The 21140-nt window shown below is 39.1% G+C and overlaps 1 protein-coding gene across 12 annotated transcripts in view; it reads right to left on the reverse strand.

Moving 5' to 3' along the window:
• KIF21A (kinesin family member 21A) overlaps nt 1–21140 on the reverse strand; it is a 177671-nt gene that overhangs the window by 62771 nt on the left and 93760 nt on the right. For 7 of the 12 annotated variants that reach the window (XM_074942440.1, XM_074942433.1, XM_074942441.1 and 4 more), the window contains exons 8-19: nt 19845–20040; nt 17148–17337; nt 15336–15399; nt 14506–14709; nt 10422–10460; nt 7439–7526; nt 7183–7297; nt 5291–5479; nt 1706–1905; nt 1355–1462; nt 779–847; nt 441–655 (exon numbers count right to left, since the gene is read on the reverse strand). In XM_074942440.1, coding sequence (XP_074798541.1) covers nt 441–655; nt 779–847; nt 1355–1462; nt 1706–1905; nt 5291–5479; nt 7183–7297; nt 7439–7526; nt 10422–10460; nt 14506–14709; nt 15336–15399; nt 17148–17337; nt 19845–20040 — 1677 coding nt within the window. The remainder of the gene's footprint in view (nt 1–440; nt 656–778; nt 848–1354; nt 1463–1705; nt 1906–5290; nt 5480–7182; nt 7298–7438; nt 7527–10421; nt 10461–14505; nt 14710–15335; nt 15400–17147; nt 17338–19844; nt 20041–21140) is intronic. The other 5 variants (XM_074942437.1, XM_074942436.1, XM_074942442.1 and 2 more) reach the window with 1 other exon arrangement.

Here is a 21140-nt window from a genome sequence, read left to right on the forward strand (position 1 = left end):
TCTCCTGCAAATTGTAACCAACCTTGTTTGTCGGAGTGATTGGCTGACCAAGAAGTAGGACTGAGTGGACTTGTAGGCTCTAAAGTTTTACATAGTTTTATTTTTGAATGCAGGTTTTTTTGTACATAATTCTACATTTGTAAGTTCAATTTTCACGATAAAGAGATTGCACTACTGTACTTATATGAGATTAATTGAAAAATACAATTCTTTATTTTTTACAGTGCAAATATTTGTAATAAAAATAAATTTAAAGTGAGCACTATACACTTTGTATTCTGTCTTATAATTGAAATTAATATATTTGAAAATGTAGGAAACATCCAAAAATATTTAAAATAAATGGTATTCTATTGGTTGTTTAACAGCATGATTAATCGCAATTAATTTTTTAATCACGCAATTAATTTTTTTAATAGCTTGACAGCCCTAATCTTTACCTGGTTCCATTCATTGCAGTTACCGATAATGCTTGGACCCTGGCCACAGGAATTCTCATCTTCTGCTGTGCTGCTGATCTTGATCCATCATAGTCTACAGATGACACACTAGAACTTGGTTCTTGAATAGGATGGTCAGGCAAACTCAGCTTCCGACTCACCCTCCCAGCTGCTTTATCGGATATAGGCCTTACTTGTCGACGCAGAGCTGTAACCTGAAACAGCAGGACACCAAGACATGTTACTAACACCTGTAGCATTATAAATTCGACTTTATGACCACAAATGATGCAAATATCTATGATCTGACAGGACACACCAGTGCTGTAAGACAATACCTCTTCTGTTTTGCGGCGTAGAACAACTTCTTGATTTCTTTTCTGAGCTTCCAGAAGTTTGAGCTGATGCTGTGAACAACAACAATGAATAAGCCAAATATTTTTCTCTCGAACAACATTTGTCATTAGCAGCCTGAAACTGAAAAAGAAGTCCAACATATGCTAATATAGGTTTGCAAAACTGTTGTGAAAATGGGCAAACCCAGGTGCAAAATCTTCTTGCCCATTATTTGATAGAATGGTTATAATGGGAAAACACACCTCAAAACTTGACTTGCCTCCCTCAAATAGATAACTTGGCTGGGGTGAATGGGTAGATATACCAATGCTATTTGCAAAATTCTGTCTAAAATGAGCCTTTGTTTGTTTTCAGTAATAGTTACTACTTGAAGCCTGGAGGCAGGATTTCCATAATGTAACTAAAATGCATCAGATGTCAAGCAAAATCTTGTTTAATGGCAAGAGGAGGGGATTTGTGTTTATAAGGAAGAAATGTGACATATTCCATATCATAATGAGCATGTTTACTACTGCACAGAAAGCTTTACGAACATTCACATCTTATCTGTAAATCACCTCTCGCTTGCGCTGCTCCTTTTTAAGCTGTGCAATCTCTCTGTTTCTTCTAGATTCTGTCATCCTGGCTTTTTCTTGCTCTTCTTTCATTTGTTTCATCAGGCGAACCTGCATAGAAACAATCTCTTAGCCACGTTAACAGAGGGCATTTACTTTAAATCAAAATGTTTTTATTCTCCCATCACTCATGTAAACAGCATTTTCTTCATATTATAATCTCCTATTACTATTCTGTACTTTCAGTAATTTACCTCCTCCCAGAGATACCTTTTTCTTCTTTAATGTGAGAGCAAGAAAATGGCTCTCAATCCCTTTCCCATTGATCAAATGTTATCCAAATTAAAAAAAAACCTTAGTTTTCTTCATCTCAGTCACATCCTGCTGCAGTTTCTTCAGCTGCTTTTCATATTGAGACTGATTTTTAAGCAATCGTGCATGTTCTTTCTGAGCTGTTTGAAGTCTTTGCAGTTCTTTATTCATGGTTTGGAGCTTTTTCTCATATTCTGACTTTATTTTTTTTGCTTTTTCTTCTGAACAAGACTCCACGGAACCTAAATAACAAAGGAGAACTCTTATCTGCTAATTTGTTGAGAATATCTTCACTTTGTCAATACTGAGTTACCTCTGCAGTCAGCAGCTTACTGGCAGTAGCCTCCAATCAGCTTTAACTATTTAATTTGCCTTTCTGCTTCTATCTTCCATACTGCTGTGAAGTCTCTACCCAGGATTGATGACTGTTATAGCTTTGGGTAATATATCAGGTACTAACACAATCAGCTTTATATCCTTAATTGGTTTCTAATTTTAATATATCCTCTGGTTTTCTTGCACTGAAGACACATGCACCAAATTAAAAACAAAAACAGAAGAATTCCCTTCTGTTTTACTGAACACATTGTCTAAACTGGACACAGGAGTTGGAGACTCTAGGCGCTCTATTCTCACTTTTCTCTCCCCCCAACACTACAGTTTACCCAAGCAAATCTGAACAGGAAACTAATGATGGGTGCCAACTCTGCCCTTCTCTGGCCAATGTACAGAGCAACACTGACAGAATCTTAAAGGACTCAACTCAAAATGATTGGTCCGCTTAATAGATCTCTGCGTCTGTGGGAGCGTAAATTAAAATGTCTTCTTCCCTTCAAGTTCCAGGACCCACAGGCTATATTGGATTCTCTTACATCATCAAAAACCACTGAAAGCTGCTGCTAGTAGCGATGTGGTCAGAAAAAGCACCCATCATTTCTGGCTTGGTACACCCAGTGAATTTCTCTTTCTCCATATAACAGCTGAATAACTTGTACATGGAAAGTCTCCAGCTTCTTCCAGCAAGAACCTCAGAATTAAATCCAAGTCTAACACACAGTAGCAAAGAACAAGTCATGTAATTCAATGCCTACTGAACCAATGCATTGCAGTAAGTCCTTGCATTGATTACTGTGAGCACTAGGTTGGGCCCCTGGACAGCACTATTTAAAGAACAGTTGCCCGTATATGTGATACTCACATACTCAAGCTGATGCTGTAGAACAAACCTTTAATTGCAGCTACACATCAGGCTATTTCTCCAGCTCACTGATTTAGGGACCAGGACTGTAACTGTTATTCAAAGTGTGTCCAGTTATCTGCTTGAGCTTAAAAATGGTGGGTGTGGTTAGTGGACACAGGAAGAGCTCCCCTGATGTAAGTTAAGGCCAACATTTTCAAAAATGGCCTATGTTTCTGAGGTGTTTGCAACATGCAACACCTTGGGACTGATTTTCAAAAGTGCCAACCACTCCTAAGCCCTTCAGAAGCCCGTGGGGGCTGTCACTGCTCGGCATTGCTGAAAATGAATGTGTAAATAAAATTTGAGTAAAGCAGAATAAAGTTAACACTTCCTGTATAACAGTTAAAATATTGTTTTAAATTGTGGGTTATTCAAAATAAAGTGGCAGTTTATCAGCCATCCATCACTTAAATCAGGGCTGACACAGAGGCCCATTTGTGGGTCACTATTCTGTGTCAGGAGCTCTTGTCAGGCATGACATACTCACTACACTTATCACACAGTCATCATAATCTGTATCTAAAAGGTGTCATGTAAGATATCACTGGAAAACTAATAAGTCACTGATCATTAATATTCTTGTGCGATGAATGTATGGGGTGTGTACAAAGAGTTATGGATATGTGCTAGAATTATATTCTTAGTATGTATTTGGCAAGCAATGCACGAGGCCAGTCTTCCCTAGATAATGGAATATGTATTTGCTTGGCTCACCAGCCTGGTCATCAGGCAGACACAGTGAAGATGTATTTACACATAAGGTAAACAAAGCCACCAAGCTAACCGGGGAGGAGATAATGACTCAACTATCACAAGTGGGGGAAGAACCAGGATGAGGTCTTCACCAGACCACATGGTGTCTTTTCCAAGAAGGAGAAAAGGAACTTTATATGAGAATACATTTCTATGGTTTACTGGGCTATAAAGGTAGTGGGTCTGAACCTCAAATGATAAGTAACTGAATCCACTGATTATACAAAATATTACTGTACTATAAAATATAGCCAGGAAAGTCCTTTCTGAGAGACACTAGTGATTAATATCATTGTGAAACATATGTATTAGCACTAAATGAGAAAATATGGACACTCAATGATATTATGCTTTAAAGTCTGAGACCAAACACCGGGAGAAACAGGTTTTCCCCCAAACAGGAGAAAAGGTAGCATTTTGGAATCAAAACAATGGAAGCCCTATTTACATATGAATCAACAGAGGAAGAGGAAGTCCACAGGATGGGAAGAACAGCAGGAGGTCATCCTGAATCTGGGGACAAAACAGTGAGTTTGGGAAGCTATAAGGAGAAAGAAGAACCCATCTTGGCATCCATCACTGGATAGACACATGGGGTCGGAGCTCTTGCAAGCTGAGAAAGATGGGGCCTTCAGCCAAGGGGTTGAACTGAATATAGGTGAGAAACCTGCTTAGGTAAAGATCTTTCACCAAGGAAGACAGAGGAAACCAGCACTGTGTTCTTCTGTGGAAAGTTCTCTACCTTGAACCAAGGCTCTAGCTTGTGGAGTTAAGTCTTGGCCACTAGAAAGTGTATTTTACTTTTAAGTGCTTGAAACCATTCTGACTTTATCCCTTCTACTTGAACTGACTTAAAACTTTCTCTTTTTGATTAAATAAACTTGTTTTACTTTTATTCTAAATCAACCCAGTGCTGGGATGGACTTGAAATGATTATTAACAACAAGCTGCTGTACTTTTGCCTCTTTAAAGGAGCAACAAACTTTATTACTCCTCTAAATGTTCTAGGAAGGGGCTAGACATTTCAGGGCAAAGGGTTTTGATGAAATTCAGGACTGGGGATATATTGGGGTCACTTGGCCAGCAGAAACCAAGGCTGGCAGAGACAAAAGTGTGTCTTGTCTGCTGGCTGGGAGCATCCAGACAGGGAGCTACTGCAGCAGAGCACTGTGAGGCACTCAGGGTTACAGGACAAGCAGTGGCACAACCTCTCATTAGTCTGGATTACACCCCAAAACATGACAGGGGCATAGAGCACTGATTGCACCACTGAACTATTCTGTTGTGGTTTTGGTTCTTCTCTTATTTAGGGTGACCAAAAGGAAAAGGAAAGAGAAACTTATTTGAATACAAGTACTAAACTATGTGAAAGGAAGTCAGAACTCGCGAGAAATTGAAAATACATGTTCACCTATCCCTAGTACCAAACAGTAATAAAAACTTAAAAACCAGTATTATTAAAACTGAAAAATTAACAAAGATTAGAAAATGACTGTAGTTAGCAGCTAGTTTTCAAATAATTTCGCCTCACAGTTTTGATGCAGTACCAATTTATATGTATAGAGGGAAAGTAACAAATAATTTGTCTTGAAGATACTGCAGTAAAATTATTTAAATAAAGTTGTAAGTCCTACCCAGGTTTTGAAGAACCTGATCTCTTTCAAGTTGAGTGTCTCGAATCTTATGTTGCAGCATCATTAGCTTCTCTTCATATTGCTTTTTCAGAGTCTGTAGTCTTCGTTGGCTGTTCTCTAGTTCATCTATCAGCTTTTGCTTTATGGCAATTTCACAAGTGATATTTGCTAAATCTGCCTGATAATTTTCTAAAAGAAAAAAAGAAAAATTAGATTCTAAAAATGGAGGCACTCAGATTCTATGGCAATGAGGGCCATATAAACATCTAGACAGATACCTCCTGTAACTTTAGGGTAATCAAAATATAATGGCATGAAAAGCATTTTTTCCAAAAGCCAAGGATTTTGAAAAGCCAAATTATTTGGCATAAACTACCAAACACTGGGGCCAACCTGGCAATAAATAGTCATACTCTTCTGAGTTGTACAAATGTCAGATGCCTCAAAAAACTTGTACCACCTAATATGCTTGGATCATGTAATAATTTTGGGTTGACACGCAAAATCTGTCATGCTCAAATGAACACATTCTGGACAATCACAGCTCATTTGGAGTTTAATGCTTGTTTATGTATAATTTTGTGCTGCATAAGTGATTGTGCATATAAGGATTTTGAGTATTTTGTAACCCAGACAGAAGGAAACAGATGCTGAATCTCCACCTGGGTAATTCTATTTTTTGAGATCCAGAAAAATACAAAACAATGCCCTCCTGCTCACCACACCAATTCTGTGAAATATGGAATTTAGTAGGACGATGGGAAAGTTTGTGCATGTCAGATTAGCGCTATTTTTGTTTCACAGCTCCCATCAACTACCCTCAACTCCCAGCTCTGACACCATGTCCCTCCCTGTGCTCAGCTCACACAGTCTGCTAGAGTTCCTTCAGCTCCAAAGCTGCAGAAACTTCCAACAGCAAGCTCAGGAGAGTGTAGGGAGGAAGTCTTGACTGGTTAGTGAATTTTGCGGTGGGGTCCCCCTCTCTCACCGCCTAACCTAGCTGCTGAAAAGGTATATCCTATCTCCAGAGAGAAGAGAGGAGCTGTCTCAGTAAAAGCGAGGGGGTCCCCTAGCCCTGACTGCAGTGTTAGGTTTATAAGCCGATGGGCCCTGGTTTCTGTGGTTGTGCTCCAAAATGGAGCAGTCAGCCAGGGACACTCCATGTTCTGGGGCCCTTTTAAAGTTCTTGTTGAATGTTAATCAATCAGAAAAGAATCGATATACATAGAGTGTTTCCCGGCCTACTTCTCATGAGCCAGATTGTTGGGCTGGGCTGAGTCCTGGATTCTGTGCTCGTAAAGGGTAAATCCTGATTTGTGCGTAATGCCTACACGAGCTTTTTGTGCCAAGTACCATTTCTATATAGGAAGCCTCTGTCTCCTCATAACGAATTCGGCTTATAAGCGTCATCATTTCAGAATTAAACCCTGAAAACAGCTGAATTAACAGGTGCTGGGTATCACCTCATCCTCATCCATGGTGTTCTTCAGAATGAAGCAAATTAACCTAGTGTTTTAATCTTATACTGAGGATATTTTTCTAAACAAAAGGTTTAGAGAAATAAATCAAGTATCAGATTGCTTCTACTGGGCTATAGAACAAACCTGGGTGAATTGCACAAAGGCAATTCAGGACTCTTGCAATAAGATGAGATGCAATGTAAAGAAACGTTCTAGGAGCCCACGGAAGGGCACAGCATTACAGATAATTCACAGAATACTACTGATAGTGGGCTCAAGAGATGCTGAGCATACTTCCCTTCCTGCCAAAGGGAAAGTCATCATGGAGAAGGGAAGTGCCAGATGAAACAGTATCATCTACCCCCAAATATGGGGTACCCAGACAAAGCAGATTTTTTACAAAATTCTGCAAAAATATTGAAGTGATGTCACCTTTTTCCTCTAAGTCAGAATCAGATTCATCTGAGCTTTCAACAACTTCCATGTCATCATCTTCATCTTCGTCTTCTTCCTCATCCTCATGATCACTTACTTCCTGAATTTCTTCCTGCAAATAAGTAGGGGCAAAAATTAGGACAAAAATGTACATTTCCCCACCTCCCTTTGACACTTAGATTAACTTGGAACTACATGGAAGCAGGGTAACAAATCAGACTATGAGCCAGTATATCACCTTTTAAGTACTTACCACTTCCAATTCATGAATCTCTCTCTCTGAAGTGCTTTTTTCATCCCTCTTCTCCTGTTCGTTGTCTGGGTTCTCCTCTTTAACATTACTAAAAGAAAGTGCAAATGAAATATTAGCTCACTGATGCTATGATAGTATTTTTTTCCCCTAAACCAATAACCTGCCTTTGGCACTTGTAAAAACATGATGCTCCAGAGAAAGGAGAAATACAAAATGCAGCTAACCAAGTGAATAAAGCTGAGCACTGGGAAAACATAACTTCTAGACCTCTACAGATAAAATAATGCCCTGATTTTTAATTACCCCTACATAATCTTAGTTTGTACAGCAGCATTATTGATCATAAAATAATTTTAGCTTTTACCTTTGGATTTTTAATTTTGTAACTAGAAACTTAAGCAATAGGAATAAAAATCTCCATATACTATATAGCAGAACCCACTTTGGATAGAAGTCTCAATGTATCCCTGTAACTTTTACTACACATAATAGAAGAGTATTTTGTGTGTGATTTAGCATGCAGCAGATTTGTTACACTGTAGAATCTCTGCAAACTCAGGCATAAGGCTTGAAAAACAGAATCCTAAGTTATTAAACTGTATTGCTTTTTTGGACCTGTTACGTACCGATACATGAAAGCATACTTAAAGTAGGCACTGAAGTACAATAAAATATCATAAGAAACCCTGAATAGGATTTTTGCAATAGGACACTGTTTTAAAAAGCAACTTTTTCATTTGTCAAGTAGGCATTTTAGATTTTTTTTTAAGTATATTTACATGCTTCCAGTGTTTAGAATATTGCTTACTCTTACTTGGATGCCACACATCTGTATTCCCTTTCCTCTCTTGAAGATGTGAACTATAATGATTGGTGTGTTAAAAGTGACTATTATAAGTACTGCCATTTGAAAAGTACTTTATTCTTTTAAATACCAGGTCATGATGGAAAAAGCAAAACCCACAGTTAAAAGGTGACCAGCAAAAAGTCAAGTACCAAATTCCAGTTACTTCATTGACACACACACAATTCATTCTGTAGCAAATATAAAAGGGTCATTTAGCACATTATAACCTATAACCATCTTTATTTCTATTCTTTCAGGTTCTACAGCTTCTAGAGTCACCTGGGTTGACTGTCTCCTGACACAATATGATACCCAGCACATAACATGCTGTGGTATAACTACTGTTCTAGAGGCCAACTGAAATTGGCCCATTGCAGGCAGGGCAAATAATTCTTAAATATATTCCATGTCCTTTCTTTATATACTATTCATTTTTGAAGGAGTAATTGCTTGGAAAAAAACAAATCATATATTAAAAATTGAACTTTTCTGACCCTGTACTGGTGAACCTGACTTTCCAACACAGATTTATAAGTACTATATTACAGCACAATACAGGCTGGGGCATCATCTCAGATCAGGAGCCAGGGAGCAATGGCAGGCTGGATATCACCAAACCAGAAATAATTATGTTTTTACGTAAATTTGCTGAATGTCACTCAGTCTGGCAACTGTGGATACACAGCACATTCATGAAGTGCCTGGCGTTTGGTACATGACTTTTGTAAGTCAGCTTTAAAGTGAGCTTCTAACATTAAGTGTATACATGGCACCATCTTATGGAGCAGATCTGCTTCCCGAGTGTATTCAGAGTTATAAATGCTTATTTTACTTTTATTCCTCTTAGCACGACAGAGCTAGCTGGATTCCATTCTGGTCCATTCATCATCAGTAGAACTATTAACAAAATTACAATTGTAGAATCTTTACTGCTGATGATACATGATACCAAAAAGAACCCAGCTTGACTTTCAGATTCCAGGAAGGAGTCTGCAAGTCTGATGGCCTTGAGATTTCAGTCACACACCATTGAAATTAAAGGAAATTTTGCAGTGACTTCATTGAAACATGGATCAAGCCTTATGTGCCATTATGAAAACTATTTTTGGCCTATTTTAATCTCTCTCCATTCATTTCTTATAGGGAAGCATTACTACCCTTCTCACGTAACTGGGATGACCAGATGTCTTTCAGAATTTAAGTACTTGTCAACCTGCCATTACTGGGGACTGTAATAAGGATGTCTGCTTAACCCTCCAGCTATTCTCAGGGTACATTAACATTGCATGCTCCTTTTGGCATTGTGTAGTGTACATACTCATGTGGCCTCCCAAGACAGTTATAAATAAGAGTAACTAGGTAGGCAAGGCTTAGGAGAGTAAATACATGCCTGACGGGTAAGGGTATGTATGCAAAGCACATGCCTACATGGCTCTCTACTTGCCCATGCTGTGCCTCCTTGTCTACACTGCCAACTGCTTTTCCCAGTGCCTCCCCCCTGTCAGAGTCTTGCCCCCCTGCCAGAGTCATGCAGTGAAAGGCTCTGGCAGCAAGATCTGCTGAAGCCTTTCCCCACTGTTGGAATGTTTCAGTGACATGTATTTACATGTTGCAGGGTGGAAGCAGCTTGCTTTTCACTGCAGTGTGTAGCTATATATACACACACACTACACACTGCTAAAACTAGTGTGTATTATATACATAGCCTCAAAGGCTAGAAGCATTACTTCCCCAACACTGAGGGATAGCTCACTGGTTTGAGCATTGGCCTGCTAAACCTAGGGTTGTGAGTTCAATCCTTGAGGGGGCCACTTAGGGTTCCAGGACAAAAATTGGGGATTGGTCCTGCTTTGAGCAGGGGGTTGGACTAGATGACCTTCTAAGGTCCCTTCCAACCCTGTGATTCTGTGTGAACAGGGTAAGAGCCCACAGTTAGCCTTGACCTCCAGTTACATACAGTATGTTTCTTCCTGTTTAAACAAAAAAGTGTTAATTGAAAAGAAAAAACAGTTTTAAAAAGCCCCAATGAACTACTCTATACGTGTCTATGAATCTATTGCTAGAATTGCCTTTCATGTATGGCAACTAAATTAATTTAAATTACAGTTTAATTAAAAACCTGGGAAATATTCCAACCTTCTTTCTTCTTGATTGCTTTCCTCAAGTTTCTGTAGCCTTCAAAAGCAGGAGGTACAGTATTGGAAGGCCAAACCAATGAAGGACAAACCAGACAGTGAAAGCGAAAGTGGTAAGAAGGTAAAAATGATACATGAGCTTGTGGATTTTAAAATAAAATTTAAAAAGATACCATCAAAAGACGACAAATAGTAAAAAGGCAATACATTTTGTGTAGTTGGAAAGTAAAGAGGGAAAAAAAGAGCTGATGTACCCTAGGCAGTGTTTCTAGTATCTGAGGTTGACCAGTCCGGCATTATAAAGCACTGTAGCTGTCTATACCTCAAGTTGCACTAGTGAAGGGTTTTTTGGAAACACAACTGCTTATTTTATTTTGAGAATCATTTCTAATTAGCTTTTAAAAAGTATGATCTTCAAAGATAAATGTTTCGTCTCTTTTGCTTTTGAAAAGGCCCTTTAAATCAGCATAGGAGGCCGTTACCAAAATTTTGTTTTAAAACTTCAAAAAGTACTGCCTTTAAACCATACTAACAAAATATATATCCCCGCTATGTACTAGGACTCAAACAATACATTAATTGTATATTAGAATATGCTACAGGCATCTATATATACACTTTGCATTAAAAGAACAATATGCAGAAAACTTCCACTTCTAACAGTAAAACTATAAATGATACATTCTGAACATAACCTATGAATACATCTGCAATTTGCAGTTGCTGTGTTTTTAAAGGTTTTAAGGCAAAATATTATAGTTTACTCTTCTGGGATTAAAAATGTATCTGCCACTTATCGCTTGTTACAACATCAACAAAAAAGTACAAATCAGAAGCGATGGGATGGGAAAAAGTACTAATAATTTTTTAAAATGAGAGATGTATTACAGTAAGGAGATCTGTGAATGACTTCAATAATGCAGAAATGTCTTAAATTACTGAAAATATTTTATAAATTTTGACCTCACATTCAAATTATGAACTAATTTTGAGTTGGAATTTATTGGAATGACTTTCCATTGTGCACCTTCTAACGTAAAATACTAACCATGTTGATACCTATTTAATTTTATCAGTAATCTAATGTGATAAAGGTTAAATCAAGAACAGTTAGTACAGTTATCCAAAAAGTTATGAAATATGTAAAAATAACTAAAGATTGAAAGAGGAAAGGAAAATTACCCCAGGAACTGAGAGTTTAGGTCACATTGATTGGAGAACACTATGCTTAGATATCTGACAGTTCCACAGCCATGCTGGCCAGCTGATTTCTGAATTCAAGAAGTTTTATGATAGGTGCTCATCAAGGGCTAAATATTCTAAGCACTGAATACCTGTTGCTCCTTTAAAAATGGGCACTTAGGCATATAAGCAGATTTTCAGGCTACCTTAGAGTGATTGAGAAACACCTATTTAAGATGATGCATCACTAGTCACACCGACTTATGTGACTAGAATGATACTGTATAAAAATTGGTGACACAGGGCACCCTCAGAATTTATTCAAATGGTACACATGCCCCTCCTGACTCAGGGAGGAGACTCAGGCAGTGGCTCATTGCGGTCAGTGTGCACGCTCAGACCCTTCAGCCAGTCCAAGAGCTCCCCCACTGCCCTGGTGGAAGTAGGGGGGTGCCAGCAGCACTGACCGTAGGCGAGGCAGGGAAGGGGTGCAAAAGGAGGAGTGGAGGGCCAAACCCCCACCCCCATCCTGCTGTGAACAGAGACCCAGTAGCTGCCATATTCCCTCCTGGCCACGCCCAAGACAGCAGCATGAGTGGCCCTGCCAACTACACAGGAAGTATTGATCTGGGGAGCCTGCATTCCTACTGAACGGGGGAACTCCTGCCACAGTCCCAGCGATGTGGGCTAGGACGGGAGGCCCTGGCACTTCCGTGAGCCCCTAGCTCCTCCATTGGGTGGGGATCTAGGTGCCCCAGCCCAACACCTCCACCGTGGGCGTCAAGTCCCCAGCTATGGGGCCACCCATGCTGCTGTCCCAGGCATGGCCCAGAAGGGAGGTGGCATTTGCTGGGTCTCCACACAGAGCCAATGGTACACACTGTGAGTAAGGTACGTACAGCTGTGGGTGCCACTGTGTGACATGGGACAGCACAAATCAAATCTTCAGAACATTATGCATGTACAAGGGCTATGCTAGTCAGGCAACTTTAAAAGAATGAAATCCATAACAAGGTACAGTACAGGTAGAGCAGCTAAATGCTTGTAGGAGACAGGAGTAGAGGAAAGAATCCCCAAACTTCAGGGCAATTTGTCCATTTATAATTCATTAGCTAATCCATTGCTGACTACTGAAATTGCAGTGGAACAAATGTAGAGAACCCTCTACCACAAATGCCCATTGTGCAGTTTCATTAAATAGATGGGAGGAATACACAGTTAACAAATATCACACCATACCTGTATGATCCCCCAAACCTGAACATTTCTCAATATTCAAGGGGTTTTTCCAGTGTGTTTTTTAACTACACACACAACAGCAATTTATATAGCTGTATACTTTATACAGGTATTATACACAGGTATTAATAAACCATGATCCCATTCAATAATTGCAAGGATACAAAAGTGAACCCAGATGCAGCATTTTCTGAGCCTCCCCATCTGAGCAGACTACAACAATCATTCTATTGCTTAGGAATTAAACAAGGACATGATTTACATGTTATAGACGTGTAAAACATATAGGAGCACATGCCCTGATAACCAGCCTAAGCAGTTTTACACCAGCCAAGGATCTGGCTCACAGCATTGGCCAATTCTGGAGTTCAGTCTCCTGCTGCTATGGTCAATACCAGAGACTTCAAAAAAGGAAAAAATAAATAAATAAAGTTCATACCCCTTTGTGTAATTCTGTACATTGGGTAAAGATTCCTTGAAACCTTCAAGTGACCAGTTCCTTCTATGGGCTTGACCTTGAGAAGCGCTGAGCATTCAGACTCTAGTTTAGCAAAGCACTTACATAGTTTTTTTAACTTTAAAACAAGAGTAAATCTCAGCACACATGCCTAAATTTAAACACATACCAAAGTGTTTTGCTGGATTGGGACTACAATGCTCAGCACCTTCCAGGATTCATAAAAAGACATCTGACTAAGAGGTGAGATACAAGTGTGTGTGTTAAAAAAAAAAAAAAAATTTGAAACTTCCCTGCAGATGTAGGCACAAAGGAACCTAGTGACCATGAGAAAGGGTAAATTTCTACAACTAACAGTCAGTATTGTTGTCAGTCACCTCTTGTGGTTATGACTTTTGTAGATATGGGACTCGATCCAATAGATCTTCCTTACACAGAACTACTGACCTCAATTTTTCATATTTGTAGCAGATTTTTTAAAAAGTTGTGAAAATTCTTGATTACTTATCTGTGTAAGTTTCAACAGTCAATAAAAATGACATAATAAATTAAAAGCATGGGAAGATTTCGGAGAAAAGAGAACTATTTGAGATTTAGAGGAATCAATGTATCAATGAATGGATCCTTGCAGTCTGAACAGATATCAATGTCTATGCACATTTCAATGGGTTAGAAGTTGAATAAAAGAAAATAATGAAGCATGGTGTCACAGTGAAGTAGGAAGTCTTGAATAAAAACAGGGATAGAAGCTGAAGATGTACAAGCAAAAGAAGCCATTCAAGAGCTACTAATGGACTTGCCAACAGCTGTTCAGGATATTTTTTGAAGCGAGCTACTTCCTTGTTTCAACGGAGTATAAAAAATAGTTATTTTCTCTCACTGAAATCTCAGACTTGCGTGAAGACAAAACACACATAATTTGTACTATTATAGTTTCAAAATTATTCTGAGTTTCAAATGATAGAAACATGCACTAGGATAGAGGCCCTGATTCTGCAAATACTATGTGCTTAATTTTACAGAAAGGAAGTCAGTGGAAACACACATGCATAATGTTAAGTATGTGCTTAAGTGTTCGCAGGATAAGCAGCTTACACCCCTATCCTGTGCAAGTATCGCAATACATTTTTAAGGCTCACTGGTTAAAATACATCCCTTTGCATAAAAAGGATTTAAAACATTTAAAAATATGGATTTTAAATGCTACCTCTTTTTCTTCTTCTTTTCTTTTTTTTTCAGTTTTTCTAAATCTTTCTTAGCTATATCAAGAATTTCCAAAGTCTCTTTTTCTGAAGAAAGCACAGAAGCAGAAAATGCTGAAGGGCCTCCAAAATATGATGGTCTTGTTGAAGCTCTTGACAGACTGCGTCGAAGATTTTCATTAACTGCTTCGCTTTCTAACAATTTTGCTCTAACAACAAAAGAAAACAAAACCATTAAAAAAAGGCCTCTAAGATATCATGGAGTTAGAAATACTATGGATATATAAATAATATAGTTTCAAAGCACCTGAACCAAACTGTCTTCAAACTTAAAAACAAATTCTAAGCCATTGTAGAACACATATAAAGTATTAAGAAAAAACACTGACATTTCCAGGGATCATACCATTTCATACCATGACCCTACCAGCTCACTAATGCTACATGAGAATTGGGCTGGATCACTACTTGCAAGGTAACCTTTAAGGAACAGTGAGGTTAAGTCCAAAAAAGTTACCAGTTAAATTCATAACAATCTTTATTTTCCTTTAAAAATACAGGGCATGTACAATAATGATTTTAGATTCTACTTTTGTTATCAAGGTGGTGGTGTGGTTTCTTTGTTTTTTTGTTTGTTTGTTTTTTAAGTATTTTCTCAAATACCAATACTTATACAAAGTTACCAGGTTCTGCTAAACCCTAAAGCTATTTCCAATGTTCATTTTCAGCCCCGCCAGTGATATAATGAGTAGCAATTTAGAAAGCATCTATATTCTGAAAGGTTTTTCCTGCCCATAAATGTGACTCAAAATACCACAGCATGTTGTACTAGTACCTGAGATCTTCAATTTCCTTGATATAGTTATGAATCATGTTGCTGATTTCTTCATTCCCATCTCCTTTGAGAGAGACAGAGAAAGTGACGTAATATAACTTATTCACAATAAATTAGTATGGATGCAGTGGAATAGGGCTATTAAAAAAGGTACATTGTGATTTGGGTTTCCCACTCTTAATTTTCTCCTCATATGCGAAAAAATATAGATATATTTCATCCATAACCTGAGAATGCTGCAACCAAGCGTGTTTCTTCAAAAGGAAATGAAAAGATCTGGTGAAATGAGGAGCTTAACAGGAATGTACTGTATGTCTGTAAGTACTGTGTCACACTGAACAGCTACCAATCTTCAACTCAAATGACATTCTCTCTGAAGATGTAACATTAAAGTGGTTAGGCATCAAAAATCTTGAGACACTGGAGGTTAAAATGACAATCACTGGGGTTTTGGCCTAAAATTTTCCATGTAGAGGAACTTACTGTTTTCTGTGTCCTTTAATTTTATTTATTTCATTATTTTATTTGGACAGTTTAATTTTCATTCTTTTCTCCACTCCTGCTGATGTTGATATCAATACCAACAGACAACAGAAATGCACACTGATTCCCAATAGCTTGGCAAATGTGGACTTTCCCATGTTGCACAACCCCATCGTTGGGCACAAGGGGGAAAGCAGCTTCTAAACATGCTTTCACCTCCTCTGCTGGCTGCAATTTTATATCTGGGAAAACTGAAGCTTCTCTAGGTTTTAACATGGAATTGGTCACATCCACACAAGTCAGACAAACCATATAATACAGTGATTCATAGGACTGGGTATGCACACAGCCTTTAAAAGATAGCTATGAGGTCAGTGTAGATGAGACTTTACGGCTGTTTATGCTGTAAATAAAACTGGCCCCAGCTGGATCACCACTGCCCCCAGAAGTTTCATTGACACGCATATAGAGGACTTCAGAGGTGTTTTGTAGCAAGGCTAACACCTTGGTTAAGGAATGGCCTGGCTATTCCCCCCCAGAAAAATTCCCATAATTTTAACACCAGTACAGATGAACCAGCAGGAGCTCTAGTATAGATGAGCATCTGGTATGCTGAAAAGCAAGTTTAGTTAGCACAGTGGTAAAATGGGTATTGTCACAGGAGCTTTATCTACATTAGGCCTTCCACCAGTTCTAACACTGGTTCAGCTGAAGTAATGGGATTTTTTTTTTTAAATGATACCACAAGTGTAGGCAGGGACTTTGACATGTGGGTTTACAATGAGTTACCAGTCTGAAATGTCAGTTTCCTCATTTGTGTCACAAGTTCAACATTATTTAAATTTAATTTTTTCTATTTATTTTCTATATTAGTTAATGCTGATACTATATCGATCATAAATGTAATAATATAGAATATGTACATAGCTCCTCATATTGCTCCGAAGCAACATGCAAACTGAAAAGTAGATAAAGCAATTTCAGTCTACAATGTGAGGAAATCATGACAACATCCACCCATTCTGTATCTCGGCCCCAATCTAAAGCAAAGCATCTAAACACACGAGTAATCCCACCCACTGGGACCATTCACATGTTTAAAGTTACTCACAAACTGAAGTGGTCTGGTCAATTGGGGCTTTAAACAAGTTTTCCACTACTAAAATTTCTAAATAATACAATGAAGACTGCTAAGAGGGGACTTTTTCCTGCAGAAGTAGGTTTTGCAATTTCTGCCCTAAGTAACCTGCAAGAACTGAAAAGCAAGAGTTTAGCTGCCTCATTAATAAATGTATTAGACAGTTTTCAATTTTAAAAAGTACGCAATACCTGCTCTTGCAAGAACCTGGTTTGCTTGATCACTCATAAGCTGTGTTATTCTGGCTCTTAGTGCATCAACAGTCTCTTGCATTGCTTTAATTCTTACACGCAGGTTGTTATTCTCTGTTTGCAGCATAGCATTTTCATGAAACATGTCATTGATGCTTTCCATACCTTCTTCATCAATAATCCTTTTGCCCTAGAGAAAAACATATTTGTTACTACTTAACACTGATCCGAAACAAACATTCATTCAACTCAGAAGAGGCAGTCCACTTAAAATTCCATACACTTCCAGAGACACTTCAAGGTGGAAGCTATCCTTCTTTCAAAGATTACTGTAATTTGCATATTTCTCAAAACAGTTATGTGCTGCCAGTATTTTAATAACAGGTTCCTACAAAGTTCTCTTAGTCTGTGATAAGACACAGGAACATGTGTTAGCATGGGTGAGGAAATGAGTAATCCATCCCTTTTCTTATTAAGACAAAAAAAACATTTTCTCATAACCATAACCAAGGAAGGAGACTGCCTGGTAAACAAACTTAATAGTACATTTCCTGGAAATCATAGAATCATATAAGATTAGGGTTGGAAGAGACCTCAGGAGGTCATCTAGTTCAATCCCCTGCTCAAAGCAGGACCAACACCAACTAAATCATCCCAGCGAGGGCTTTGTCAAGCCGGGCCTTAAAAACCTCTAAGGATGAAGATTCCACCACCTCCCTAGATAACCCATTCCAGTGCTTCACCATGCTCCTAGTGAAATAGGTGTGACAGTTGGATCACAGAACCACCCTGGGTGCTTCCACCTGATGTGCCAAGACTACTTCTGCCCCTGCCAGCTTGGGACTCCAGCACCCCGTCTTGCTGAGCCAGACATTCCAGTCTGCTCCAACACAGACCCAGGGTCGGAACCACATGCCCCAAAGCTGCAGACTAACAAAGCAATTTAAGAAGTGTTCCTGTCTTTAACACTCAGATGCCCAACTCCCAATGGGGTCCAAACCCCAAATAAATCCGTTTTACCCTATATAAGTTTATACAGGGCAAACTCATATATTGTTCACTATAACACTGACAGAGAGATATGCACAGCTGTTTGCCCCTCCTCCCCCCAGGTATTAATACATACTCTGGGTTAATTAATAAGTAAAAAGTGATTTTATTAAATACAGAAAGTAGGATTTAAGTGGTTCCAAGTAATAGCAGACAAAACAAAGTGAATTACCAAGCAAAATAAAATAGAACACGCAAGTCTAAGTCTAGTACAGTAATAAAACGGAATACAGATTAAAATCTCACCCTCAGAGATGTTTCAATAAATTTCTTTCACAGACTGGACGCCTTCCTAGTCTGGGCACAATCCTTTCCCCAGTACAGCCCTTGTTCCAGCTCAGGTGGTAGCTAGGGGATTTCTCATGATGGCCGCCTCCTTTGTTCTGTTCCACCCACTTATATATCTTTTGCATAAAGGTGGGAATCCTTTGTCTCTCTGGGTTCCCACCCCTCTTCTCAATGGAAAAGCACCAGGTTCCAGATGGATTCCAGTTCAGGTGACATGATCACATGTCACTGTAAGACTTCGTTACCCACTTGTCAGCCCACAGGTATACAGGAAGACTTACAAGTAAAACAGAGCCATCTACAGGCAATTGTCCTGGTTAATGGGAGCCATCAAGTTTCCAAATCACCATTAATGACCCACACTTTGCATAACTACAATAGGCCCTCAGAGTTATATTTCATATTTCTAGTTTCAGATACAAGAGTGATACATTTATACAAATAGCATGACCACACTCAGTAGATTATAAGCTTTGTAATGATACCTTACAAGAGACCTTTTGCATGAAGCATATTCCAGTTACATTACATTCACGCTCATTAGAATATTTGTATAAAATCATACAGAGTGCAATGTCACAATAGGGTTTCCTAATATCCAACCTAGACCTCCCCTATAGCAACTTGAGACCATTGCCTCTTGTTCTGTCATCTGCCACCACTGAGAACAGCCTAGCTCCATCCTCTTTGTAAACCCCACTTCAGGTAGTTGAAGGCTGCTTTCAAATCCCCCCTCACTCTTCTCTTCTGCAGACTAAATAATCCCAGTTTCCTCAAAATGTTTCTATTTTGTTGCTGAAAAAATACTAAGTAGGCATAGTACAATATGAATATTCAACGTGTATAACTTACACTGTAGTTTTAAAAACCAGAGTCCAGAATTTACTTTGCTGTTTCAAGAATTCACTGTAAAACCATGATCTGGTTTCTTGCCAGTCAAACCAGCACAGGAATCTCTACAACTGAGATGCAAAATTTCCAACCAATATAAATTGTTTTAATTACATGATAGATTTTTAAATCTTTAACCAACACAACAATAACATTCCTAAAAAATGACACTCTTACTCATATGTCATCCTCAATTGTTGTGCAATCTACCCCCACAGCTTAGTGGTGAATGAAGTGTTTTCTGTATAGGTTATAAAATCACACTCTGCCTTCTGCAACTTTCACTGACATCAACAGTAGTCATGCGTCATATCTGAAGGTAAAATTTGGGATGCCACCACGTGCTATATAAGTTAAAGGTATTATTCTATTCTTTACTTTTGTGTAGTAGAAGTAGCTAATAGAAAAATGAGTTGTAAAACGTTAGTGATATTCTAAAATAAAAGAAACCTTAATAAATTTACTTACTGTTTTGTACTCCATAAGTTCCATCTGAAGTCGTGCAATCTCACTGCGTAAACCATTGATTTGTTGACTAGCCCTGTCCTGATTAACCATCACCTTGTTCTTGATGTTTCGTGCCCGATTGGCATACTTTAGTGTGTTCAAAGTTTCCATGAAGTCTCTGTCTGAAGGGCTCACACATGCTATCATGACTGTTTGGCTGTGAGTTACAGACATAGGTCAACTTTATAAATTGAAACAAATACTCTTAAATTATGCAAAACAGCCCATGTGCCATGGCATCAAATACATCAACTGAAATAAACATGGATACAAAAGTACTGATTTTAAACTAACTTTAAAAATGTTCAGAATCTGACTTACACCATTAAAAGCATGGAAATTGTGAGTTAATGCTACCATATTGTCCTTAAATCATCTTACTTTAGCATATAAGATGCTAGATCAGAGGTGGGCAAACTTTTTGGCCTGAGGGTCACATCTGGGTATGGAAATTGTCTGGCGGGCCATGAAGGCTCACAAAATTGGGGGTTGGGGTGCAGGAGGGCGTGAGGGTTCTGGCTGGGGAAGCAGGCTCAGCGTATAAGGAGTTGAGGGTACTCTGGGCTGGGACCGAGCAGTTTGGAGGGCGTGAGGGGGATCAGGCTCCGGGCAGCGCTTACCTCAACCAGCTCCCAGAAACAGGGACATGTCCGTGCTCCAGTTCCTATATGGAGGCATGGCCAGGCGGCTCTGCGTGCGGCCCTGTGTGCAGGCACTGCCTCTGCAGCTCACACTGGCTGCAGTTCCCAGCCAATAGGAGCTGTGGGGGTGGCACTTGAAGTGGGGGCAGCGTGCAGAGCATCCTGGCTGCCCCTACGCATAGGAGCCAGAGTAGGGACATGCCGCTGCTTCCGGGAGCTGTGCTGAGTGGGGCAAGACCCCGACCCCACTCCCTAGATAGAGTGCCAGAGCGGGGCAAGCCCCAGACCCCACTTCCCAGTGGGAGCTCGAGCGCTGGAATAAAACGTCTGGAGGGCTAGATGTGGCCCCCGGGCCATAGTCTGCCCAACTCTGTGCTAGATCAATAACTGATCTGAGATCCTACAAGTAAAATAAATGGTAATTATTTAGCATTTATATAGTTCTTTACAAATTCAAAGACTTTACAAAGAGAAACTCATTAATTGTCTGTCACATCATTATTATCCCCATTGTACAGCTTGGGAAACTAAACTGGAAAAGGTAAATAACTTGCCAAAGACCTCAATGTCAGAGCTCGGACTAGAACTTAGGAATTCTTCTTTGGCTCCCTTCATG

Source organism: Natator depressus, chromosome 1 (genome assembly GCF_965152275.1).
Source record: "Natator depressus isolate rNatDep1 chromosome 1, rNatDep2.hap1, whole genome shotgun sequence".
Lineage (NCBI taxonomy): Eukaryota > Metazoa > Chordata > Testudines > Cheloniidae > Natator > Natator depressus.